General features: G+C 36.9%; 1 protein-coding gene across 16 annotated transcripts in view; it reads right to left on the bottom strand.

Moving 5' to 3' along the window:
- gphnb (gephyrin b) overlaps positions 1-27,793 on the bottom strand; it is a 114,538-nt gene that overhangs the window by 55,702 nt on the left and 31,043 nt on the right. For 14 of the 16 annotated variants that reach the window (XM_083562255.1, XM_083562254.1, XM_083562253.1 and 11 more), the window contains exons 2-3: positions 8,026-8,104; positions 988-1,045 (exon numbers count right to left, since the gene is read on the bottom strand). In XM_083562255.1, the coding sequence (XP_083418381.1) occupies positions 988-1,045; positions 8,026-8,104 (137 nt within the window). Of the gene's footprint in view, positions 1-987; positions 1,046-5,499; positions 7,445-8,025; positions 8,105-27,793 lie in introns of those variants that run through there. The other 2 variants (XM_083562257.1, XM_083562256.1) reach the window with 1 other exon arrangement.

The following is a 27,793-nucleotide window of genomic DNA, read 5'->3' on the forward strand; positions in this document are numbered from 1 at the left end:
ACCCCGGATTACCCCGATCCTGCTGTTTTCCATGTTCACGCTGTCTGCACCACGTTTATCCGTTGTTGCCCAGCACTGTGCTTTCCATAGCGCGGATCCGTGGATTCTCTACACGAACTGTCTCTGCTTTCACAGAACTTTGTGGACCGCGCTCCCGGAGCGCACCACCGGATATTACTGCTTCTCTACAAGTATTGGTGTATTATCTCCTGAGTATTCTCAATAAACTTTGTTTGCGTTTACTTCGGCTTCCGCCTCCTTATCCGCATTACAGGTTTTCTCGATCCGCATGATCAATCAAACAAATCGCGGCATCACTGTTGTGTAAAAAAAACCCTCCAAAAAACACGTGCATGCACATTCTCATTTAATAACGCACATCATGTACATAAAGAAATTTCAAGCACGTTAATATATTGCCGCCATATTGGTTTTCGGTCATATCGGCGCTTTTTGGCGTCCCCTAGGCCGGCGACATAACCGGCTTCCACTGTATGTATGTATGTATGTATGTATGTATTTATATATTTGTACACCCATCCAACGACTGACCCACCAACATATTTACGTACACACACAAATAAACAGTCTATTTGGCTGGAAGGTGTTGCGGGTAAACTTAACAATTGTAACCATAGTAATAGTTACATACAGAGTAAAGCAGCTATTGAACATTGCTCAATTACCCTACTGAGCTAAGTATTTGATATGGTGTTTCACTTAGCTTATATGGTGAACATGGCGATTTTGATAAATAAGCTAGGGTAAAACATGAACTTGAAGAACTAGAGAGGATAATGTTAAAATGGGAAATGTAACAAAAATCCCAAAAGGAATTAACACCGACAGCTTCACAATTAGAAGATATGTAACACAGAATATAACTCCATTAAAATGTATTTGCATTGTGGTGGTCATTTTCATTGCATAAAAATCACGTTAAACACACCTAGTCATGGATTATCCCTTACATGCACACATACTCACCTTGATCTCATCGATTTCATCAGGAACTATTTTATAGGCTGAAATAGTTCCACCCAACCTGCAATGAAGCAAATAAATAATTAAATTAATGAATATACAACAAGTGGTCAGGAACAGCAACACCATAATTATAGTTTATAGCTATTTTAACACCTGAACTTTATATTAGAGTTCCTGGAAAAGTCACAAACTGTCAAACAGAAGTGAAACTATTGTGGAGTATGATCAAAAAAAAAAAAAAAAAACATGCATCAAGGTCATTTATTAGAAAACAAAAACAAGTGCATGTTTTTGGTACTTCCCATTAGACTAATGCTCATACCAGAATGATTCACCTACTTGTGTTTTTCCTCAAAGTGGTTGTGTTTAACCTTAAAGTGCTGTCCAGGACACACACAGCTAAGGGGTCTGGGTTTAGATACAGTATATAAAGCCAAGGGGTTTATATACAGTGATGGAAATCACAACCCACCACTATACAAAATTCTTATAAATATTTAATTATTATTTAATTATTATTCAATTATTGTTGAAGTCAAACCTCAAAGCAAAAAGTCATGCATAAATAATACCAAATTAGAATTCAGAAATATGAATCTCTTTGGTTTCAATCAACAGATTAAATATTATTGTATGCTGTTTAAAATACTGTATATAATAAAACAGACATTAGAATTTATTTTATAATTCCTTGACTAGAAAAGTCAGGCTACCTCTTGGTCAATGACTGATACGGCCCAATCATCAAGAACCACATACCGGCTAAGTGCTGTCATTTTTACGCAGTTAAAACAATGTCTCCAGACATTCTATTCTCACTAAGGAAAATGTAGCATTTTAGCTGGTTACTTATTATTGACGGGAGTTGTAGAAGGTCCGCTTGACATTTTCACAAAACACAGTTTGCAGTCTTCTGCGCTTTAAGTGGCATCAATCATCTTGAAAATCGTCCAGATCGCTGTCATTTTGTGTCATCTGATCATTAGCGTGATAACGCACTCTAGGCCTGGGTCACATAGTAGGACGGGGCATCGACGCAAATTTTATGAGTATGTGTAAAAGATTCTTCTTAGACCTTAATAACTATAATATGCTCTTAATTAGCTTTGCACATGAGATGTTTAGGACCGAAGAGAACTTACATTAATATTGAGCAGTGTGTGTGTGTGTGTGTGTGTGTGTGTGTGTGTGTGTGTGTGTGTGTGTGTGTGGTTGTATGTTTTTCTATATGCATGCATGTAAATGCCTGTTTGAACAGACAGATGTTTGAGATACTGAAGGACCAGTGGCTTTTTATGCTGTGGGGGTATTTCTTTCATTCCACTGGCATTCTCACTTCTCTTCTTAGAGGGAAATGCCACTGCAAATCAATACAGTCTTATTTGACAAATCACCTTTATATTATAATGAACCATTTCTATCCTTATAAGAGTGGTGTCTTTCACAGCCCACCCTCATCGACAGGACCCAGGGGCTCGCTGAATGCTTAAAACACACATGTAAATGATTCAGTAAAATGCATAAGCCTTCATTGTCTTGTGATTCCAACAACCGGAACAATTATGAAACGATCTCTCTCTTTACGAAAAATATCAACACCAACCAACCACCTTTTGTTTTTTGTGCGTGTGTAAGCATATGTCTGTTGCATGTCAGGTCTGATCACAAAGCGTGTTAAACTGAAGAAGGCCTCCAGGGTTTAAGGTGTAGACAGGTCTTATGTAAGGGCTCTTTTTCTCTACCGTGCACTATTTTATGATACGGCTGCATCGTGTGCCCTTCTTCAGAGGCAGATCGTGTTGCTTTGCATCATTACTTTGCCATTTTGATCTTGTCAGATTTTGACGCTTGTTGAAGTAGGACAGAGATATTACACTGTCATTTTTGTGTTATTTCTCTACTTCTTTTTGGTCTTTTTGGACACACTCTTTCAGTTTCCAAAACACCCTTCTTTCTTGATTTTTCACTTTTTTTATTTTTTTATTCCACCATCCCTTTTTTTTTCTGCACTCATCTCATTGTGAAGACTATACACTGAATTTGCTGCAGGTAATACAAAACTAGTTATATTTTGTTATACCCATTATGCTACACTCTATGCTATGAGCATATAGCAAACAGAAATCTATAAGGGATTTAACTTCACTTTAAAATATTATATTTTACATAAATTCAGAAGAAATATAAATTCAGGTTAAACAACATTAGCAAGAAAACTATACAGAGAAAATAATTGAAAAGTAATCTAAAATGTATCCCCTACATTTCGGAAGACTTTTTAAACATGCAATCTTTAAACAAAACCAAATTTGAAGGAAAAACACACCATTATTATATATTTTCCTATAACAACACTCCCTGTCAGATTGCATTCCTGATTTCCCTGTTTTAATTCTTTATCTCGTTATCCTTCGAGTCAGAAAGCTGCAAACAACATTTCTTTTACAAAGATGATATTTATGTCATTGGAGTATCAAATTCTGAATGTTCTTCTTTTAAGAATAAAGTTAATGCCAGTACCATTCTATTTTCCTAGATGTTTAATTTACAACCTGTAATCAGGAGTCTACTTGAACCTAAAAAGAAGACTTTCGGGCATCGTTTTATTCAGGATCTTCGCTAAGATTATAGATTGTGGAATGTGGATATAAATATTACAAGTGTATTGCTGTAAAATATAAAGCAATTACCTATGGCAATTAGGCAGAAGATTGCTAAGAAGCAGGCCAAATGTACTTAAGTCACCTGGTTGTGCCAAGAATGATCCATAAGTATCCACAAATAATATCTGGTCAGGGCTAGAGTGCTGTGCTGATACCTTTCCTCTGACAGGTGTGCATTTTAGATACCATTTATTCCAATATGTTTTTGAGTGGACAGTGCCTCTCATGTTCCTCATTCTTTTTTTTTTTTTTTTGTGTTGGCCCAGTTTTGTTTGTCCTTCACATACACCAGATGTGGCCTAGAAGCCCTGGTTATTGCCCATAAAGGTAGGAAAGGAGATCAAATGTGAGGGAGGTAGAGAAAGAGATGGAGGAGATGTGAGATCGTGATGTAGAGGGGATGAGGGAGAAGGGCTAAGACGGTGAAAGGCGAAAGAGACAGGGAGGTGAGAAGATGAGGCAGATAGGGAGAGAGGTGTGAAAGAGAGGGAGAGATTTGAGCGCCCCCTGTTGCTTTCGCTCTCTGTCTCGGTCATGTTCACAGCTGTGGTTCAGATGTGGATTTCTCCTGCCTTGGCTCTATAACAACCCATCTGCCGCTGTACCGCGTATTAATAATGCAGAGTGTGTGTGTGTCTGTGTGTGTGTGTGCGTGCATGTGTGTACCAGAGGATTCAGCACGACTCACACACACATCGGGGGACACGGCCACACCTCCCTCTGTCCTTCCTCTTTTCCTCCTGCTCAGTCTCCCTCCCTTTTTCTGTATCTTATTCTCTCTCCTACCTTCTCTAATGTCCTTCTTTCCGTCTTGCCGTTAAACTCTGTCTTTCTTCACTCTTCTCCTTCTCCTCATTCTCATCCCTCTCACTCATCTCTTTTTCTTTTACAATCCCTCACTTTCTCACTCTTGCATATTAGACTTATGTCTGTCACCCGATTTGCTTTTCCTCACATATTTTTTTGTACTGTTAAGTTGGAAACATTTACAAAAGATTCTTTCACTAAAGTCACTTGTGGGTGTAATAGAAATGTGCTACCCAACGCTACCTACCCAATTCTAATCCTAACACCCTTACACCTCCACAATTACTGTTTATCCCAGATGTCCCCACCTCCCCCATTCAGATTGAAACAGTCTCAACTGATGTTAAAGCATGATTAATGCATTCTTCCAAACAACCTTCCGAAGCCTCTGGAAGGTCAGTGAAAGGGGGTGGCAATAGATGAAAAAGTCACTCTATGGAACTGAATCATCTCAATGCACCACCCACCTGGCCAGTAGAGATGATTGAAACCAGCAGCTTCGCCCCCTTGAGCAGTAATACTCAATTAGTATAGTTGATGTCTATTTGCCCAGCTAGCTACAAGCAGTGTTGCTACTAGCTTAACTACATTTTAAATAGCATGAATCATCTAACCTAGTTTCAAAAATAATACAGCTTTTTTTCTCAATAACAAAGCAGTTTTTTCCCCCACCAAGTTCCCCCTTTTCTCTTTTCACATAAACGGTTCACTGTTATTTTTGAATCAAACAAACTGCTATGTTCAAACCTTTGCACCTGCCAGGAACTGAGTTCCATATGTCTAATTAGTGAACAATGCACACTTGTGTGCCTCAGGTGTCTGGAGAATAACAAGTTCAGGCTACATTTAAAGAGTTAAAGCATTCTCCTAGCAATGAAGACAACTGTACATCCATGGGTGTATTTATTAAGGTTTATGATTCACATGGCAATGGAAACACATTTATCTGTTATCTGTGCAAACTGAAGTTAAAAATGCATGTAAAAAAGATTTTTTTAATGTTATTAATGTTGACTGAGACTGTTTGTATCAGATACATCACCTCCAGCATCATCACCCCTCAGGTTTGTGTGCCCAGCCCATTGCTGTTCACACTGATGATAGCTCATGACAGCTCCTCACCAAGTTTCTGGATAATATCACAGTAGTGGGATTCATCAGTAACAATGATGAGACAGCGTACAGAGCAGAGGTGGAGCAGCTAGTGGACTGATGTCAGCTCACCAACCTTTCTCCTAACGTTGACAAGATAAAGAAAGTGACTGTAGACTTTAGGAGTAACTCTGCACTGCTTATTCATGACTCTCCTGTGGATACAGTGGCAAACTAGGGCTGCACATGTCTGATGACTTCGTCTCGTCTCACAATCCCATGTCCCACTTCCTGCATCGACTGAGGAGAGCGAGACTACCCCTCCCCATCCTGCCCACATTCTACAGAGGAGTCATTGAGAGTATCCTTCCTAGCTGCATCACTGTCTGGGACAAGCCACTGCAGCAGATAGTGAAGTTAGCAGACATCTTAGAAGTGTCTCTGCCTCCAATACAGAACATTTACCACAAGTGCTGCCTTAGTAAAGCCACCATGTATAATGGACAACACCTCCTACCTCTCACATAAACTCATGCAGAAGGTACCAAAGTACCCAGACCAGGGCAATCAGAACAGTTATCAGAAACTTGAATTGCAAACTACCTTATCTCATCTGGGAATTTTTACCTAGAGAGGCCTCTCATGTGTTTGTTTAGTCCTTTGTCATAATGCATTGAACGGCACATTTTTCCTTAAAAAATGGACAGCGGTGTTCTTTTACACCATCAGCTCCCTCCGCTGAACTCTGGCAGCTTCCTGTGTCAGAATTAAAACACTAATGCTTTCCTACAAAGCCAAAAATGCACCACAGCCTACATACCTTAGAGCAATTTTTCACACCCTACTCTTCACAATGCCTGCTCTTCTCTCTCAGCCTCTAGCACTGCTCAATTGGACCCACCACCTCTCAAGGCACAAGGAAGACATGTATCAAGACAATTCTCTGTTTTGGCACCCAGGGGGTGGAATATACTTTCACTGTCTGCCCTGAACAGCTGAGTCATAGACTTGAAACCAGACTAAAGACTTACCCTTTCACCAAGCACTTAAATTAGCACTTTGTGATTTATAAAAAAAAAAATAAAAAAAAATAAAAATACTTGTCCTCTGGACAAGATTTTCCCCCTACACTGTACTAACCGCCTCCACATGGTTTTAGACTGATGGCACTTTTAGTCCCTGACATAGTGAACTAGCATGAAGATGTGTTTTAACAAAAATAACAAAGCACTGTTAAATGCATTAAAAGTGAACGCAAACACATACCTTAAAATTCAAACCCTTTTGCACTAGTTATGGTAATTAGCAGTCATCCCATTTCACATACTATTAACACATATCATTCATACCATATTCCATTATTATACATATTCATAGATTTATATCTAAATTGATCATTATGCACTATTATACAGAAACAGCACAACAGACACTTGACTCATAACGTTATCTATGGAAGGGAACTTTACATATGAATTTTAAATGGACCTCTATGCTGTTAATTGACAAGCTCCTTCTCATCACACACCATTCCAGTCACTATGCTGATGCATACTGTGTGTACTTGTCGTTCCACACTGCTGTCTACATATTGTGTGCCTATTGTTTCCTTGAGTCGACTTGCACAGCAGTTAATTTATCGCTTGCATTTTGTTGTCCATTTGCACTGTGACTTTTACTTCTCCAGCGATTATCTTTTACTGCACTGTCATCACTTTCTAAAACATATTGCACCAAGGCCTTGGAGAATGCCATTTCATTTTATTCCACAGTGCAGCTAAGTGCTCCGATCTGATTGGTCTAAGGTGTGCATAAATTTCGAATAACTGCACAGGTAATTCTGGCTGCAAGTGCACAAAGAAGCTAGCTTAAACAATAGGGAACATTACAATAATAGTAAATGTTCATTATAATCTTTTCATTCATAAAAATTGCATTTGCAGAGACAACAATTTTTTTTTAAGAACTTTTTTTTAAGAACTTATACAATACAAAGGGTCTGTAAATTTGGCACAACCATGCCAAATTTCTAACCAATCATAAAATACTGGTGCATGCAAATAATCCGGTGCATCAAATAAATCAAATGAAAAAAATACCAAATAAATAATGTGTAAAAAAAAAAAAAAAGAAATGGTCAAGACGTCAAGGTATATGATAAAACAGTGTAAAAGAAAAACATGGTATCTTGAATATTCATGTGTGGGTGTTTTTTGACTTTAAATATGTGGAAAAACTTTTACATTTGATTAAACAGTGAAATTTGTTTTTGATTGATTTAGTGTATATACAGCAGGTTTTTTTTTTTTTACATATTTTTTTCAAAAGGTTTCCTGAGTCAAGTTCCTTGGCAGTGGACTCAGACTCTTAGATCTACCTCTCTTTTTTCCATACTTTTTTTAATAAAATTTTTGTTATTTGTGTGTGTGTTTGTGTGTGTGTGTGTGTGTGTGTGTGTGTGTGTGTGTTCACTCACAGGGAGGGGTCATGCACAAGGTCTTTGAGGTTGATGCCACTGCGATCCTCGGCAAGGTTACGAAAACAGCTGTCACTCACTGTAAGACAAAAGATACATACTGCATTAATATATTTGTGTTACTGAGACTTAAAACCAGACAAGGTAAAAATTACGCTTTAAACACTTGAAAGTGGTGCCCTCATAAATGATATTACATTATTATTATTATAATTATTATATTCCTTAAACAAACCAATCTAATATGTTTAACTGGTTAATTCCGTGATCTATTTTCTCAAATGGCTTAATTTGCAGTCCACATGTCTCACACCTTACACACCTTACAGTCCAACGACCAATGACAGCTGAGCAGGTGTCGACCACATGAGTCACACTTACGCACACTGTCAAAGTAGGGGAAGCTAAAGAAAGAGACTGAGAGACACAGGGAAACAAAGTGTGTGTGTGTGTGAGAGAGAGAGATAGAGAGAGAGAGAGAGAGAGAGAGAGAGAGAGAGAGAGAGAGAGAGAGAGAGAGAGAGATAAATAAAGAGAGAGACAAACAGAAGCAGGAAGAGAGAAGTAGCTAGAGAGAGCAAGTGAGAGTGTATTACATGCTGAGCAGGTAGAATGAAACAGCTCAGAGAAAAGCAGAAATACATTTATGAAATATCACACCAGAGTGGTTTGAGAGAGAGAGAGAGAGAGAGAGAGAGAGAGAGAGAGAGAAAGAGAGAGAGAGATGTAGACTTTCTCCAATCTCATACTGATAAAGTCATAAGAAAAGCTACATTCACAAACCGCATCTATACAAAAAAAAAAAGTTATGAGTTGTGTGGATGGTCAAGAATTTGCAGGCTCATTATAGCTCATATTGTTTTCCTTTTCTCAATATCAAAGCCCTGCAGCAAGATCCCTGAACACTGAACAAAAAAACAAGAAACCAAATTGGCAAATTGGCAGGATGTGTTTTCCTTTTCCCCATGATGCACCTTTTTTTGTGCCGGACTTGATAAGATGAAGCCTGGAATTGCCAGTAGTCATAGGTTTTGAGATTTCTGTCAAAGACGCAGTGCATTGTTTCATCATTAAAAGGACCCTATAACCTACAGCTAATAAACACTATGAAATTGCCCACACTTGTAAATCCAAAGAAGCAGCAGTGAGTGACACTGACTTACAAAGTATGTTCTTGTTCTCCATACATCCATACAAGTTTACAGCCTAAACCATTATAATATCTGATGCTATCCATTTGCGCATTTCATACAGAGACAGTCTTCTGTGACTTTTACAGATGGTGAGATTTGTCCGTTTATTTTAAATCAGTCAGGTTCATCAGTCACCTGTTTGTCATCAGATTAATTTGAGACCTTTAGTATTGCATTTAAAACAAAAATCAAGCTGTAACATATCAGCAATATAGTGGGTGTGATTCTGAATTTTGATTTAAGTGAGTTTGACAAGAGCCAAATCTGAAGGCTAGACGACTGGGTCAGAGCATCTCCAAAACTGCAGCTCTTGTGGGATGTTCCCAGTCTGCAGTGGTCAGTATCTATCAAAATTGCTCCAAGGAAGGAACAGTGGTAAGCTGGTGACAGGGTCCAAGGCTCATTGATACAAGTGGGGAAAACACACACACACACACACACACACACACACACACACACACACACACACACACACACACACACACACTCATATACAAAAGTAAGTACACCCTAAGTGAACATATCAAAACTGTGTCCAACTGTTTATGTTAGACAACTGGTGCTTCTACACCTTATGCTTGAGGATCCCTCACAGGTGCTCAATAGAGTTTAAATCTGGAGACATACTTTGCCAATCCATCACCTTCGCTTTCCTCAGCAAGGAAGTTGTCATCTTGGCGGTGTTTTTGGGGTCGTTATGATGTTGGAAAACTGCTGTTCAGCTTAGTTTTTAAAGGGAGGGCATCATGTTCTGCGTTAGAATGTCACAGTACATGTTGGAATCTATGTTTTTTAAAACACAGCTCCCGAATACCAGAAGCACCCATGCAGCCCCAGACCATTATGCTACCACCACCATGCATCGACTGTAGGCAAAACTGGTGAGGGCCACCACAAATGCTGGACACCATCTGAGCCAAACAAGTTTATCTTTGTCTTATCAGAACACAGGACATGGTTCCAGTAATTTATGCTCTTGGACAGGCAAATTGTTTGTGGGCATTCTTGTGTTCCTTCTAAAACAACAGCCATGCGGTTGCGGTGTGCAGCATATAGTCTGAGCACTCTAATGCAATGCTGGCAGCACTCATGCGTCTGTTTTTCGACGCAAGCTTCTGCACCTGACGCTCAGCACAAGGACTCAACTTCTTTGATCAACAATTGTGAGGTCTGTTCCGATTGGAAACTGCTTTGAAAAACCTCTGTATGACCCTGGCCACTGCACTGTAACTCAGTTTCAGGGTGTTACGATCTAATAGCCTAGGCCATCTTTGTGGAGAGCAACAATTTTAATACTTATCAAAGCACCAAATTTTAACTGCTCTAATACAAGATACACACATTTGTATGGTCCTGTCAAGCAGACAAAAACATTAACATGATAAATAGGACATATTAACAACTTACAGCTGTTATCACTTAGGGTGTACTCACTTTTTTTGCCAGCTATTTAGACAATAATGGCTGTATGTTAAGTTATTTTCAGGACAGTAAATATATCTGCTATACAAAAGCTGCACATTGACTAAAATAAATGTGAGGGGTGTACTCGCTTTTTTAAGATACTATATATATATATATATATATATATATATATATATATATATATATATATATATATATATATATATATATATATATACGTATATATTATATATATTATATATAAAAAAAAAATAAAAAAAAAAAAAAAGTATACCAGCTGATCAGGTCATTCTTAAAACTACCACCTTTCAAATAATTATCATGTCATTATACCGATTATTATATCAGAAATACATCGCTCATTTTAATCCTGACATGGGTAATATATTGTCAATTAAAATACACACCACTGAACTCTGGATGAATGTGTCTATACTGCTGAAAAGATATATATACAATGCAGGGTTAAAGTGTATGTGTAAAAATGACAGAAGCTAAGAGTTGCCCTAGTGTCGAAACACTGCATGCTGCATTAAAGGAACTGCAGTACCACTTGCCTCCTCTCTCTGTTAACTCCCTCAGCTAAAAATAACCCACACACTCCTCTTTAAAGAAGGCAGGAACCGCCATTAACCCAATCACCAAGTTCCTCGCAGAACTCGCTGTGTGTGCGGGTGTGTGTATGTGTGTGGCGGGATTCCTAACAATGCTCCTTCTCAACAGCAGTAGTAATTGTCGAGAGCTTAGGAGTGCTGCAGTAGAGAGTAAAAGATTGAGAGAGAGAAAGGGAAAGAGAGAGAGAGAGAGAGAGAGAGAGAGAGAGAGAGAGAGAGAGAGAGAGAGAGAGAGAGTGCACGAGAGAGTGAGTGTGTGGCAGAAACATTCTTTAAAGGAATATTAATGTCGTACTGTGCAGAAGCACTGCACACAACACAAAATGGTGAACAGGAGATGAAGATGAACAAACATGATCTATAATCATCAAACACTTTCTTTAATCACCTAGCATTATATTCAAACACTGTCTATAATGCCCAAACCAGCTACACAAAAACACCTACTCCAAACACTGTCTAATTTCTACACACTCTGTATAATCTCCAAACACTGTGTCTAATTTCTGCACACTCTTTATAATCTCCAAACACTTTCTAATGTCTACATACTCTGTATAATCTCCAAACATTGTGTCTAATGTCTACACACTCCATATAATCTCCAAACACTGTGTCTAATCTCTACACACTCTGTATAATCTCCGAACACTGTATCTAATGTCTAAATACTTTTTAACCGCCAAACAATGTCTAATGTTTAAAAACTTTATAAGCTCCAAACACTATCCAATGTCTAAAAACTGTGTTTTATGTCTAAAAACTTTATAACCATCAAACACTGTATCTAATTTCTACACACTCCGTATAATATCCAAACACTGTATCTAATTTCTACACACTCCGTATAATATCCAAACACTGTATCTAATGTCTACACACTCCGTATAATCTCCAAACACTGTGTCTAATGTCTACACACTCCGTATAATCTCCAAACACTGTGTCCAATCTCTACACACTCTGTATAATCTCCAAAACCTGTATCTAATATCTATATACTCTGTATAATCTCCAAACGCTGTATCTAATGCCTACACACTTTTTATAATCTTCAAACACTGTATCTAATATTTACACACGCTGGGTAATCTCCAAACACTGTGTCTAATTTCTACATACTCTGTATAATCTCCAAACATTGTGTCTAATTTCTACATACTCTGTCTAATCTCCAAACACTGTGTCTAATGTCTACATACTCTGTATAATCTCCAAACACTGTCTAATGTCTACATACTCTGTATAATCTCCAAACACTGTGTCTAATTTCTACATACTCTGTATAATCTCCAAACACTGTGTCTAATGTCTACATACTCTGTATAATCCCCAAACACTGTGTCTAATGTCTACACACACCATATAATCTCCAAACACTGTGTCTAATATCTACACACGCTGGGTAATCTCCAAACACTGTGTCCAATCTCTATACACTCTGTATAATCTCTGAACACTGTATCTAATGTCTAAATACTTTATAACCTCCAAACAATGTGTCAAATTTTTAAAAACTTTATAAGATCTAAACACTATCTAATGTCTAAAAACATTCTAATCCTCAAACACTGTGTTTTATGTCTAAAAACTTTATAACCTTTAACCACTGTATCTAATGTCTACACATTCTGTATAATATCCAAACACTGTATCTAATGTCTACACACTCCGTATAATATCCAAACACTGTGTCTAATCTCTACAGACTCTGTATAATCTTCAAACACTGTATCTAATGTCCACACACTCCGGTTAATATCCAAACACTGTTTCTAATCTCTACACACTCTGTATAATCTCCAAAACCTGTATCTAATATCTATATACTCCATATAATCTCCAAACGCTGTATCTAATGCCTACACACTCTGTATAATCTCTAAACACAGTGTCTAATCTCTACACACTCTGTATAATCTCCGAACACTGTATCTAATGTCTAAAAATGTTGTAATCTCCAAACACTGTGTCTAATGTCTAAAAACTGTACAACCTTCAAACACTGTATCTAATGTCTACACACTCCATATAATCTCAAAACACTGTCTAATGTCGACACACTCTTTATACTCTTTAAACATTGTGTCTAATGTCTTACCAAATTATATCAACTGCAAACACTGTCTAAATAATGTTTAATGTCTAAACACTTTGTATAAGCTCTAAACACAGTCTAAACACTTGTCTAAATGTAAGTTTTTCCAAATACAGACTCTAATTTTTTAATACTGTATATTCTTCCAACATAATCCCTTTATTTTTTCCAAACAATGTATTATATAAACATATAAACTCCAAACCCTGTCTAAACATTCCATAGAATCTCCACACAGTCTATAAGGCCTAAGGACTCTACACAAACTCCAAACACTGTTTCCAATGTTTAAACATTTGCTGTAATCTCCAAACAGTCTCTAATTATTAAAAGCTTTCTACAATCTCCAAATCTTTTTCTGAGTCTATTCACTCTCCACATTTGGCAGTGTTTAAAGATGTATTTCATTAGATGCATTGTTTGGAGATGTATAAACATCTATAATCTACAAACACTGTCCACATTTAGGACCGACTCTAGACTCGTCTGGAACAGGGGCTCATAATCACAGATTTCCATTCTCATAAAAATTATTTTTCGAATACTTGGACTGAGCAATTCCTTAAATCACATTTGTGCAGGCAGGTTTGTAAAAGTTTCCTTTTGTACTGACAATCAAGTGGCACAGAAAGTGGCATGTCATCATGCAGGAACACCTGCAAACAAGAAGAGGTTCTCATACAAGACTGCCATTTTTCGTGATTCTCTCAGCACAAGCATCTGCACCACAAAAGTTAGCGAATGTGCAAAAGTGCACTGGTTCTATGAATGTGGATTTTTAAACATCGATAGCCATAATATGTTTTTTTTCCCTAGCATCATGAAGGTAAAAACAAGTCATGAAAAATAAAACAAAATCACAACTCAGCATGCAGTTTCAAGTTTGAATAGATTTCACACCTCATTCAGAATGTTCTGGTGGTATGTTCAAGTGAACCCCTGACCATTGCTTACATTGAGTTCTCTGGACTACTTCTAGGCTTAAAATCAGAGTCCAGAAAAACTTTGAATAGATTACGAAATTGTAGTTCTCTGTAGTTCTCTTGCTTTAATGCTTGATTTGTTTTGAAAGTTCAAATTTCAAGCCAACTCACAGCTCACAGTAATTAAACAGAATTAATTTACTTAAAATACTATTTTAAAAATATTATCAAATCATATAGCAAAAGATCTCTTTAGTCTCTTACACAACAGCAATTTTCCAACAATAGCAATTTTATTTTACTAATGAATGACAAATTTTTACTTTTATAGTAACATTTAATGTGTAGAACATCAGTAAGACTAGTTTGTACTCATTATCACTTATGCCATAGCAGCTTATAAATAACACAATAGGAAAAAGTCATACACACTGCTAAATAACTAAAGGTCTTCTCTGAGAAAACTTTATATAAACCTGTTATTTGGTGTTGATTTAGTGCCATGCTGGTGAAGAGAATTGAATCACCACCTTCTGACCCTTCAAATGCATGTATTCAACGAAAGGTGTGGTATCACAAAATCTAAATACCCTACTGAGTATATTAATTAATGCCATGTACTGGCTGTTTAATTAACAAGTCAAAAGCACATCAACATTTCAAATGATTATCTATTGTAAGATGAAAAGGTATTTTTGATAAATGTATGGTTGATCTGAAGGAGAATAAACATGGCGTGTTGGCGTTGTTGCAGCTCACTCTGGGCAGCGTAGTTCAGACACACAGGTCTCGTCCAAGACGCATTCAGAGTGAGCACTTCGCTAAGTGCCTTCCTGCTGCTCCTCCATCTGCACAGTAACAAGGACAAGATGGAGGATCCTGACCTCAGACACGACCCAGACTCTCCAGACACGTGATCACACGTGCATGCATGAACACACACACACACACACACACACACACACACACACACACACACACACACACACACACACACATACCAACACATAATTCATTAAATATCTGGCTGTTTTAAATGAAGAATTCACCTCTTACACAAACCAGTTAAGCTAATGAGTGTCAGGTTTTAGGAGTGTGCTGGTCTGCTATAACACATCTGATTCGTACAGAGTGCGTTAACGAATACACTATATTATAACACTATAATCTGTGGTTTTAAAAATCAGTGTGCATCATCATCAACACAATCACTACACTAATTACAATGTAATGCATGTGTGTAAGATTATCAGGTACAACAGTGCTGATCAGCTGCAGGCCACCAACCAAAAATATCAGTGCTGCTGTGTTCATAAACTGATGGGTAAAATGGGTAAACTAAATAGGTAAAAAGATAACAATGGATAACTAATAAATGGCTAGTAAATGCAACTCTTCTCTGATCAACCACTGAAATCTCATAAGTCTTTGATGGTCAGTATCCATTGCAGCACAGTGAAAAGCAGGGCTGATGAATTATAAAGAAAGATGGGGTATGGGGTGTAATTGATGTAAAGACTGACACGCAATGGCCAATATGACTTACTGAACTTAAATGATATAACAGCTGCTTGAAAATTTGCCTTTTATGTAATTTCAAGTAAACCGACTGATATGAGTAAATTCTTATGCAAGAAAACAAACTTCTACAGATCCTTGCTTCCGACTAAATTTTACTGAATTGCTTCAAGCAGATGAAGTGTAAAGAACTTGTTTAAAGGCTCAACAGTAATTGAGATTTCAACTCAAAACCTTTGGATTATTACCGCAAAGTCTTAACCAATAAGTCACTTACACCTTCAACAAAAATATGCAGGCAAAAGTATATGAACACCTGATCATCATATCCATATATGGGCCTTCCCCAAACTACAGTCATGAAGCTCAAAGCACAAATTTAAGAAAGTCTTTCTAGAAAAAGAGAGGCTATTACTGAACTTAATCTGGATTTGATATTTAACAAGCACATATGGCTGTGATGGGCAGGTGTCCACAAACTTTTAGTCATATTGTGCATTAAGAATAATTATAGTTTATGATGTTTTAAATATTGTTTCCTAGTTTGTGTGAAGCACTTTAGCAAATTCAAGGTACACTTGTGGTCGATGTGGGAGATTTACACAAAAATCCATTCGGTTCAAGTAAACATGAATTGCTTCTTTATTTTCTTGCTATGAGTCAATCTCAAATATACACTTTGGATTTCAGCCACATATTTTTTTTTGCATGAATTACTTTAGTACAGAACCTAAAGCATTAAAGTAATACAAATAATGAACTTTTTCAGTGTTATATTTTATTTTACAAATATTTTTTACACAGATTTGCAATATTGGAACTTGTTGATGTGAAATTCTTTCAGCGTAAAGCTCACATTTCTTACACACCTTAAAAGCACAAAAAAACCCTCATAAAAACCCGTTTCATTGTTTATTCATGAATAAGAGGTGAAATGTTAAAATTAATGTTAATTAGCAGTAAAACCATTACTGCACTGAGTGATTGTATCATTATCTAATTTATATTCATTTTACCTAATGCACAAATTTCTGAGAGGCCGATCAGGTTTACACTTCACTGCAAGTAGTTTTCTTTATATAACTATATTATGAAATTATAAAAAATGTTTGAATCTTAAAATAAAATCTTAAAATAATTTTTTTTTTAATCTTAAAATCTTGATTTCAGCAGTCTAGTACTTTTCATGCAGTACAAGATAAACCCAATAAAATCATGGCTAAAGCATATAATTCAATTTATGAAATTTTTATTTGTATTGTGCTTTTAACAATTGACGTCTCAAAGCAGCTTTATGCAGAAGAAGCGGTTATAAATTTGTATAAAATAAGTGTAGCGCCTATAAGTTTGTTCCTTATAAGTCCATCCATAATGAGCGAGCCAATGGCAACAGTGGAAAGGAAAAAACTCCCTAAAATGGTGTGAGGAAAAAACCTTAAGAGGAACCAGATTCAAAAAGGGAATCATTCTGATCTGGGTGACACAGAATAACAGGCTTTGGTTTATTGTTGGATTAAGGTATATGATTCTTGCATTTACTTACAGTTATTACCTACTGCTTATATGACCAGTGCTGGACAAGAAGCAGAAATGTTTTCCAACCTTAGCTTAACAGTCAAGTTTTAGACAGAAATCATTACACAGTGGACAGCCAGATTAATTTTTGTGAACCCCATTGTACACCCAAAAATGTTTGCAGCTAGATGTATCAAAGTATTGCTTACTTTTTTTTGCCGTTTGGTCTCCTATCTCCTGAGTGCTTTGGAAATGAAACATATCCAGTATCCAATTTCTGTCTTTTTGTCAGAGAGAGTTAAAGGAGGATGAGGATGTTGTGAGGAGACATGCACACACACACACACACACACACACACACACACACACACACACACACACACACACGCACACAGAGCTTTTCCTTTAATCTGAGACTTGGGTAAATTTCCAAATGAATAAAGGCTGCACGGTGCTGAGGGAAAATATAGTAACAGCAATAAAAGCAGATAAGCTGATCTAATATAAACCCGCCGTTTCTTAGCAACCCTGTTAATTCGGAGCGGAGAGGGAATGCAGCATCTATCAGCAAACACACACACACACACACACACACACACACACACACACACACACACACACACACACAATCACAGAAGCAGCTCTATTACACATAGACTTACAGGGAAAACCCTGCACACACACTGGACCACAAAGACACCAATATTGTATGTTCCATCAAATATGTACTGTACACACATGTAAACACACATATAGGGCTTGAATCCTGGGCTCTCTGTGTAGCTTTGTAGAGCCCAGTTGTAAATCTTTCTTTACTACCGAGGTGAGATTGATAATGAACATGCTGTGGTAATAAAACATCAAAAATCTTTTTTTTTTTCTTTCTTTCTTTTTTTTTTTTTTATTCCAGTCTCATTTCTAAAACGGAGGGCCCTTATTTAATGGGGTAGATCGGCCACGCTTTGCTCCCTACTGCGGAGGAGCAGCACCCCAGAGTGTGCATGGGCTAGGCATTGCTAGTGCTTCAAAGATTTTTAGCAGTTGTATAATTTTACTGTCAGTAGTCCTATATAATTCATGTCACAGAAACTACAAAATATGAAAAGCGTAGCATTTTCCTAGAGGAAAAGAAAAACAACATGCAATGCAATTAATTTCTTTAGTGTGGCTTTTATTTATTGACCCACAGTAATGTCTTTGTCATTACAGTCAATTCTACAATCCTAACCAGGCCATGAAAACACAATTTTATAACAAATCCCAAATGTCTTCTAACTATATAACTTGACTCAATACAGTATGACAATGTCATGTTAAACTATTTAGTGAACTATGAGCTTATCAAAACACAGTTTTAGTTTCAGTGGCAGAAATTAATATATTTATTTCAATTAATGCCAGGTATCTACATATGTCTAATAAACCTTTTGTACAAATACTGCATTAAAAAAACTTTGAAATGTCATATAAATGATGTTTATTGTTTCAGATCCACATTCTGAAGTGACTACAGTGCCATATTTCTAAAACAGATTAACATGACTAGAAGTTCAGCACAGGATATTTTGGTCTTTAAATTTATTTCATTATACAAACAGGTGACATTACAGAGAAATTTGGTGGCTACAATACCATGAAGGACATTTTGCACTATTCAAGATAGCTTGTCCTTTTAGAGTTACAAGCCACTGTCACTGCAAATCAATAATCAGTTCTTTTAATTGATCACCTTCTTAATTGATTCTCTTCCAGGATGACCCTGCCCACATCCAGCGGGCACAAGAACTCACTGCACGGTTTAATGAAGATTGAAGCAATGTCATTTACAAGCTAAGGCCTTTACTGTTCCAGATTTCAATCCAATTGAGCAACTATAAGAGATTTTGTAGCAGCATTGCTCTGAACAAAAAAAAAAGAAAAAAAAAAGAAAAAAAAAAAAAGGCCAATTTTCAGTAAGAATCTGTTTTACTCAAGGAAATGGTGGAGGAATGCTGACAAATTATGCAGAGACATCAATTTTGCCACTGCACACCTGCAGAGTTAGAGCACTTATATGGTATGTTGAATTTTAAATAAATTATCCAGTGATTGAAAGAGGAAGGTGGCATCTAGTAGATTCCCTTTTTTAATCTAGTTGTGATGCATCAATGCAATTTAATTTAGGATTTTCTATTAATCTCTGTCATGATCTAACAAGCAGACACAGTAATCACAGACAAATCCCGAATCACATTAACAACAAACAGGCTGAGATTGAAACAAAAAAAAAACCCCACCAGACACATAAAGGACAAGAAGTAGGACGATAAAAAAAAAAAAAAAAAACAGTTTGAATTGCAAATAATGCACAACTTTGCAAGATGAAAGGAATAACAAGGGGATACAGGGTTACAAAGTGAATAGATTAGATAGATTAGATAGATAGATAGATAGATAGATAGATAGATAGATAGATAGATAGATAGACAGACAGACAGACAGACAGACAGACAGACAGACAGACAGACAGACAGACAGACAGATAGATAGATAGATAGATAGATAGATAGATAGATAGATAGACCGACCGACCGACCATAATGTCCTTGTCCCATTAAAAAGTATGTGTAGTTTGTGCATTTGCTAATTCTCTACTTAAAATTCAAGCGTTCTAGTTGCAAACCTGTTATAATGTAAGGAAAATAACACACAATAACCAAAAATAAATGTCTGAAAAAGGTCAACATTTTTTAATGGTTAAATGAATATTCTCTAAATTTAAATTATATTTATTTTACAAAGTGTCATTTTGAAGTAATACAATGGCTACAAGGCATCACAATCATCGACTGACCCTGAAAATATTTTTATATGCTCAAAAATAAGAAGTAAGTGCGTTTACAGCTTTCAGTTTATTACTGGGCAAACAGCACTCCTAAATTATCATACATTCATCTTAAAAAGTCACTGTTTTTCTCAGTGACACAATTTCATAAAGTAGCAGGAAACAGAGTACCCAAATAATAATACAAATATGTGCTAATCAGGTTGGAAAAATATGAATCACAGTTCTCCATTCAGTTTTGCCATCCTGCTATGTACATTTAAAAAGTATGACTATACTTGACTATAAAATTCTCATCAAATATTTTTTCCTTATCATCACCGTATAGATCATATTAGCATAAACCCTGTATTTTAACTTGGACATAAGAAAAATAGGTTGGGTTTCTTTAGAATGACAATTTATAGCAATAAATAATAGTCGTCAAAACACCCTTTCAGTCTATGGACACATATGCAGACCTAGAATATCTGACACTCTCTGCCATTACTAATCCTCAGCCAATCAGAATTAAAATCATAGCATGTTTGCACATTACCTCCTTACCTACAGTAGCTTCCTCCATTTTGTCTACTGGATCTGCAGATCTGATATAGCCTTATTAATCATCTATTACCTATTGATTGGACTGGTGAGTTAAACAAGAAAGCTGTGAAATATTTACAGATATGATCACATCAATAAAAGCCTGTTTGGTTATCAGCTCAGTCACGTGTTGCCTTTTTTCCTCTATCTTTCAGTACAACACTCATCCATTCCACTCATTTACCAGGCCTATTTAGTATCTGCTGAAGTTCTGAGCGGCTCCACTCAGCGCCTGCTGTTGTATTGATGTTTTATTAACACCTCCATGAATACTGGAAGAACGCTAACTAATGAAGCCACTGCAACTATGTACGTCCCACCTCTCTGAGCTGAGGATTAGACAGGAAGAGCTCTCCTTCCATCCCACTCCTTTCCTTTTCCCCTGTCTGTTTTAATTTTTCTTTAACATATCTCGTGCTATTTTTCTCACTAAAATGTCATATATTTACATTACCCTCTAAAAGTATTGAAAGAGCCAATTCTATTGTTTTGGCTGTACGCTGAAGACATTGGAGTACAAGTACAAAGTAGGAATAGACAGATCAAAATTTTATCTTTCAGCTAGACTTAACATGGCACCTTTGGTGGCAGACCACTCAATTTTAAATTGGGGGAAGAAAATCTAACTTGTTTAAGGGCCGTAGGCAGAAATTTTTTTTTGCATTATTCTAAAATGTATTATATTAAAATTAGTTCATTAATTGCTATGGTTCCCCTCATTTATGGTTTCATAATTAAAAAAATATATATACCGTAATTTCCGGACTATTAAGCGCACCCATATATAAGCCGCACCCACTGAATTTGATAAATATTTTTATTTTAAACATAAATAAGCCCAACCTGTCTATAAGCTGCAATGTCTACATTGAAACTAATGAACTTTACACAGGCTTTAATGAAAGACAGTGTCTGTTACACGGTGTAAATAAATATCGAAATATGTTGCGCTTCCTTTAGGAGCATAGCGGTATTTTGGGAATAGCCTGGCGCCGCATTTTTCCGCTATTACTGCATGTGTGTAAGACTAAGGATTATGTCCTTATTATTTTCTGATGCTCATTTCTAAGTTTCTTTGACTAACCCTTAACGCTGTTGCCAAGAAAAATAAAAAAGCACGAGTTTTGGAAACCTGTCTGTTCTTATATGATTTCTGTTGCAACTGGAGTAAGCGAGCTCTCCCTTCACCCTGACTCAACGCGTTACAACGGCTTGTATCTAAACAGTAGCCGACCAAGAAAGTCATTGTTCACTGTCTTCCTCCTTCCTTTCACAACTATTTCTCTCTGGAGTTTATCTTTTGGCATCGTCGTGCGTTTAAGAAAAACGTTCCGATGTTTCCGATGCCGTGCAGCTCAGAACACAGGTGAGGTGCGTTTTTTCGTTTTCGTTCAGGAATTTAATCGGTCTAATGTTATGTCGCTCAGTTTTTTGCCTTGAAGTTTGTGAAACCGGGAAAAACCCAGGAAAAATTCATAAATAAGCCGCTTCGTTGTTTAAGCCGCGGGGTTCAAAACGCGGGAAAAAAGTAGGGGCTTATAGTCCGAAAAATACGGTATATTAATGTGATCTGCTGAACTAATGTAGTTTTATTTTTAAAGTTGTCTAGATCAATGACACCATAGAAACAATCCCATATATAGTACAATAGAGTTGATTGCCTAATACAGTTATTCAAACTATAAGCAATACAGCCATATTCTGTTAATATCAGTGATTTCTAATGAGAGACACAAAGCTGGTCCTTATTTTTCAAAAGTTCAATTTTTTTCACTTTGGTTGCAGCTGACATAAGTAGGGATATTATGTAGGCGAGAGTCAGTTAGTTTGCTTTTCAGTTTATACTTTATCATACTAAAAGATTCATCGTTAAATTAGAAATGTGTTTCGATGGCATTTTCCCCCTTTTCTCCTTTTCTAATATGACATCCTAGTTTGGGCATCTCCGCTTAAAAAAAAAATCAAGCTAATAGGTTACACCTAGGCAACAAGAAACACCCGTCAGACACATTTTCCAAAGTTTCTGATTTCTGGGTAAACAGTTGGCATGTTATATAACAAATTAAAATGTAAATATAAGAAAATTAAAACAATTATTAAATGTCAAAAATTAGATTTTTATTTATTTCTTTTTTTTGTTGTTGTTGATGGAATTCAATATTTTTGGACTCAGTAACAGTATCTCACAAAAGTTCACATTTAAGCAAACATTTTAGTATATTTTCTCAAGAGACAGTTTACTGTCCTTTAAAAATAACTCAGCATACAGCCATTATTGTCTAAATAACTGGTAACAAAAGTGAGTACACCCTAAGTGAACATGTTAAAACTGTGTCCAAAGTGTCACTATTTTGTGTGAGCACCATTCTTATCTACCACTGCCTTGATCCTCCTGATCATGGAATTCACCGGAGCTGCACAGGTTATTGCTGGGATCCTCTTCTACTCGTCCATAGTGACATCACAGAGTTGCTGGATGTTAGACACATGGCGCATCAACGCCTTCTGCTTGAGAATCCCTCACAGGTGCTCAATAGGGTTCAGGTCTGGAGACATACTTGGCCACTCCATTACCTTCAACTTCACCTTCATCTTGCCGACGTGTTTGAGGTACATGTTACAGTATATGTTGGAATCCATGTCTCACACAATGAACCACAGCTTCTTCAGTACCAGCAGCAAGAGAACATTTTCTTATTATCATATACATTATCTTAATTTCATAAGACCACAAGACATAGTTCCAGTAATTCATGCTCTTGGACAGGTTGTCTTTATAAAACTATTTGCGGGCTTTCTTGTGAGCCAGCTTTAAAAGAGGCTTTCTACCGGGACGATGGCCATGCAATGCTGGGAGCACTCATGCGTCTGTTTTTTTGAAGCAAACTTCTGCACCTGACGTACAGCAACTTCTTTGATCGACACTTGCGAGGTCTGTTCCGAGTGAAACCCGTCTTGGAAAACCTCTGTATGACCCTGGCCGCTGTACTGTAACTTTGAGGGCGTTATAGATATAGATTGTGGAGAGCAATAATTCAAATTCTTAAATGCTCAAAGGGGTTCTTTGCCATGAGGTGCCACGTTAAACATCCAGTGGTCAGTATGTTAGAATTATGATTTTTGTAGCTTTGCATGATTAAACAATGTAGAAACACTTGACATGTACAAAACTGTATATTGCAAACTGACTGAGAAATCACTTATAATTAGATTCTAATAAATGCATGTTATATGACATAACATGCTGAATTTCGATTATACACTATATACAACCAAAAAAGTCACATGCATATGTGTTTCTTTTCCCAAATCTTAATATAGGAAATATAAAAGCACACAACTTCATTGAAACTAAGGGCAGTGGCCCAAAACAAAAAAAAGGGGGTGAGTGCTTGTAAATACAAATTATCCAGTTATTACAAATATACAATTAAAAGAGAAAACAGCACACTCTAATATTTTCAGACTTCATTGTAGATGTCTTGAAATAACATGACAATTACACATGGCTGATAAATTTGCATATTTACTTGTTCCTTTTACAGCAAAACCTTTTTATGTCCTGAAATATCTTGATAACCTCATCTTTTATGATTCGCAATTACACATTGTTTCTAAGAACATGGATATATTGTACAAGTTGTTAGCACTTGTGCTCTCACTGTGAGAGGGGGAACCTCAGCCGATGACGGCAGAGGGGCAGTGGCTCTAGCCACCGGTCCACCCCCTGTGCATGGCCCTGTTAAAAACCAGAAAGTAAGGTCAACTTGGCTACATGACCATATTTGTAGTTACGGAAAACAACAGCAAGTTAAATTTTTGGCCAAAATAGGTCTCTTTAATATGATTGCGAAAAAACTAACTTTTTTAATTTGATAATTAACTTGTAGCTGACGCTGGCACATTTATGCTGATGTTCCAACCTAGCTAAAGCCTTGATTGATGTGGCCTTGTAAAATAAACTAATAAATCCACGTTCAAAAAAGGATATAGGGATCTTCTTCGCAAGCTTTCTTTCAAACGAGCTCTCTCTCTCCTCATTGTCCTTTTCTGTTTCACGCCTCATTCCCCTCTTCTCTTTTGTCGTTGTTTCATCTCCTTATTCTCAGTAGATATAAGGAGGTGAGCTCAGGAAGCTTTCTCCATTCGTATAACCCATCAGGCTCCTCTGTGATTACAGGCACTTAAATAATTCTCTGAATAATTCACCGATGTAACAGGAGCCACGGCGAATGGCAGCTGGCTGATTGGACCGATGAATAATGTGCGTATTACACAAATGCGAGGGGCGACACGCTCTATAAGACACTCTCCGGGCTCCTTTGCTGTCTATTTAACCCTCATGTCCTGTTCACAATTCAGCAATGTTCTGTCCCATTGACCGGGGCTGTCTCTTTAGATTTTTATAGAAACACTATATGATAATAAGGATCAGCTGAATCCAGTGTTTGAAAACAGTTTTCCTTCATGCACATTATGACGTTTTTTCGACCGGAATGTACATATTAAAACACTGACACTTGTCAGGTAGCAGTCGGTGGAATTGGAACTCATTTCATATTTACAAACACCAGGTGTTTTTTTTTTTTTTTTTTTGAATATGCAGTAAAATTTCACTCTGTATATTGTAATGACTAGAAGAAAATTGTGATTTTTCTTGAATTGTCAACATGTTCTACTCCAGAGACTCCGGTGCTGTGACTTTGCACGTACAAACAATATCGAGGCAGGGGAAGAACAGAACCACAGCTGGGCTTATTACAGTGTGTATTTCCTATTGCTGTTGTCATATAAGGGCACTGAATTCTCAAAGTGCTGATGTAGTGGATCGGTCTGAGAGATTCGCCCCTTCTCCGACTGTAATGGCTTCACGGGGAGTCACTAGAGCAAAGTGAACACACGGCCCCCGTGACATGTTGAGCAGCATTATGTGTTTAGCAAAAATGTAGAAGGATAATTATGTTTGCCTCGCTACAGTGAGTGCTAATGTGTTATTGATTACTTTGCACAATAACAAACCTCTTCAAAAAAAAGCTATCATTAATGCATATGAGCAATTGCTACTCGAGGTTCTAAACCCCAAAATGGGCGTATACATCATCAGCAACAATAAAAAAAATAAAAACAACACAACACTTGTAAAGCTACGTTTATTAGGTGCAGCTCTAGCTGTTCACTTTGTCAGCTTGTTATTTAGACCAAAAATACCTGTTAATGTAAAACTTCTTCCGTTCATCAAGTTACCAGCCAAGGCAAGTTTATATGAGCCACAAGACCTGCAAATCATGAAACATCTACTGTAAAACAAGAGCCTACATCGCTAAATGCTGTCTTGTAATGACTTATTTGTACAATGTCTCATATTGACATTGACATTAGTACACTTATCTACATGTAATATCTTTTTGTGTCTAATGCTTTCCTATTGGACACACTCGGGTGCTGCTCTGCCAGAGGTGAGGGGAGCATCACAAATCTGCCAGCTCAGCTCTTCCTCCTGCCCGCGCTGCATGACCTCGGCATGAACACACCACACAGTCTGACTTTAACACTGCAGGTGGTGAAGAAGATTTCACGCTCAAGCCTAATCCACCATGAAACACACCGCTGGGGTTATTGAATTAAAGTGCGTCCTCTGATAACACTGCCCCTTGAAATTCTCATGCGGAAACATGATAGTGTCAGCTACTGTGCATGTTTATTTGCCCCTCAAGGATATCATAAAATGAGCACAAACAATGTTAAACCACAGTTTATAATAAGGTCAGTAGTGGTGGTGCTGACAATATCATTCTATTCTTGCAACCATGCATACATTATCCATACTCCTAAAATATATATTTTTTTAACAATGCGTAGTTAATGTAGTTTAATGAAAATGTTCTTAAAATTCAAAAAGAATATGGAGCTTTTTGGGATAAGAAGCTACTCTGTTAAATGGCTACATTAATGGACAATCAGAAAACCCATAATGAAGATTCAACCTTGCATATAATCCATCCATCCATCCATCCATCCATCCATCCAGAATTTTACCCCACATCCATTCAGTTCTAGCTTCAACCTTGCATTTAATCCATCCATCCATCCATCCATCCATCCATCCATCCATTCATTCATTCATCCATCCATCCATCCATCCATAATTTTACCCCACATCCATTCAGTTCTAGCTTCAACCTTGCATTTAATCCATCCATCCATCTATTCATTCATCTATCCAAAAGTTGTAAAATGGTCCTTGCATCTAATCCATCCATCGGTTCTAAATATGACCGTGTATATAATCCACCTACCTACCCATCCACCCAGCCATCCATCCATCTTTCAACTTTGAATATAATCCAGCCATCCATCCAAAAAAATCATATAGAATATAAACAATTAAAAATGTATATATAGGACTTTTAGCATCATTCATCCATCCATCCATCCATCCATCCATCCATCCATCCATCCATCCATCCATCCATTCAAAATCTGACCTAGCATCCATCCATTCAACAGTTCTAGCTTTAACCTTGCATTTTATCCATCCATTTATTCATCCATCCATCCATCCATCCATCCATCCAGCCATCCATCCATCCATCCATCCACACCCATCCAAAAGTTGTAGATTGGACCTTGCATCTAATTCATCCATTGGTTCTAGATTTGACCTTGTAGATAATTCACCTACCTACCCATCCATCCATTTTTGTTTAAAACTTGAACATAATCCTTTCATTATATGGTTCTATAGTTAGATTTAGTAATAGTAAAATAGTAAATAGTAATATTTAATTTACTACCCAAAAAAGGCCTTGCATATAATCAATTCAAGGTCTACCTTAAATTTTATCCATACACCCAATGGTTCATCTACCTTAACGAGTTATATAGGCCTAATCATTCATCTATTCTCAGTAATAGTTTGTCAGGATCACACTGGATCCCAGGAACACTGTATAACAACTTGAAGGAAACACTATTACATAACAGCAAGTGATCCTGAGGTTCTGTAATGTAATTAATTTTAATAAAACCTAAGTTGAAAGGAGTATGGTTAAAAGTCACAAACACATCACAAC

The sequence above is a fragment of the Silurus aristotelis genome (genome assembly GCF_946808225.1).
Source record: "Silurus aristotelis genome assembly, chromosome: 15".
NCBI lineage: Eukaryota > Metazoa > Chordata > Actinopteri > Siluriformes > Siluridae > Silurus > Silurus aristotelis.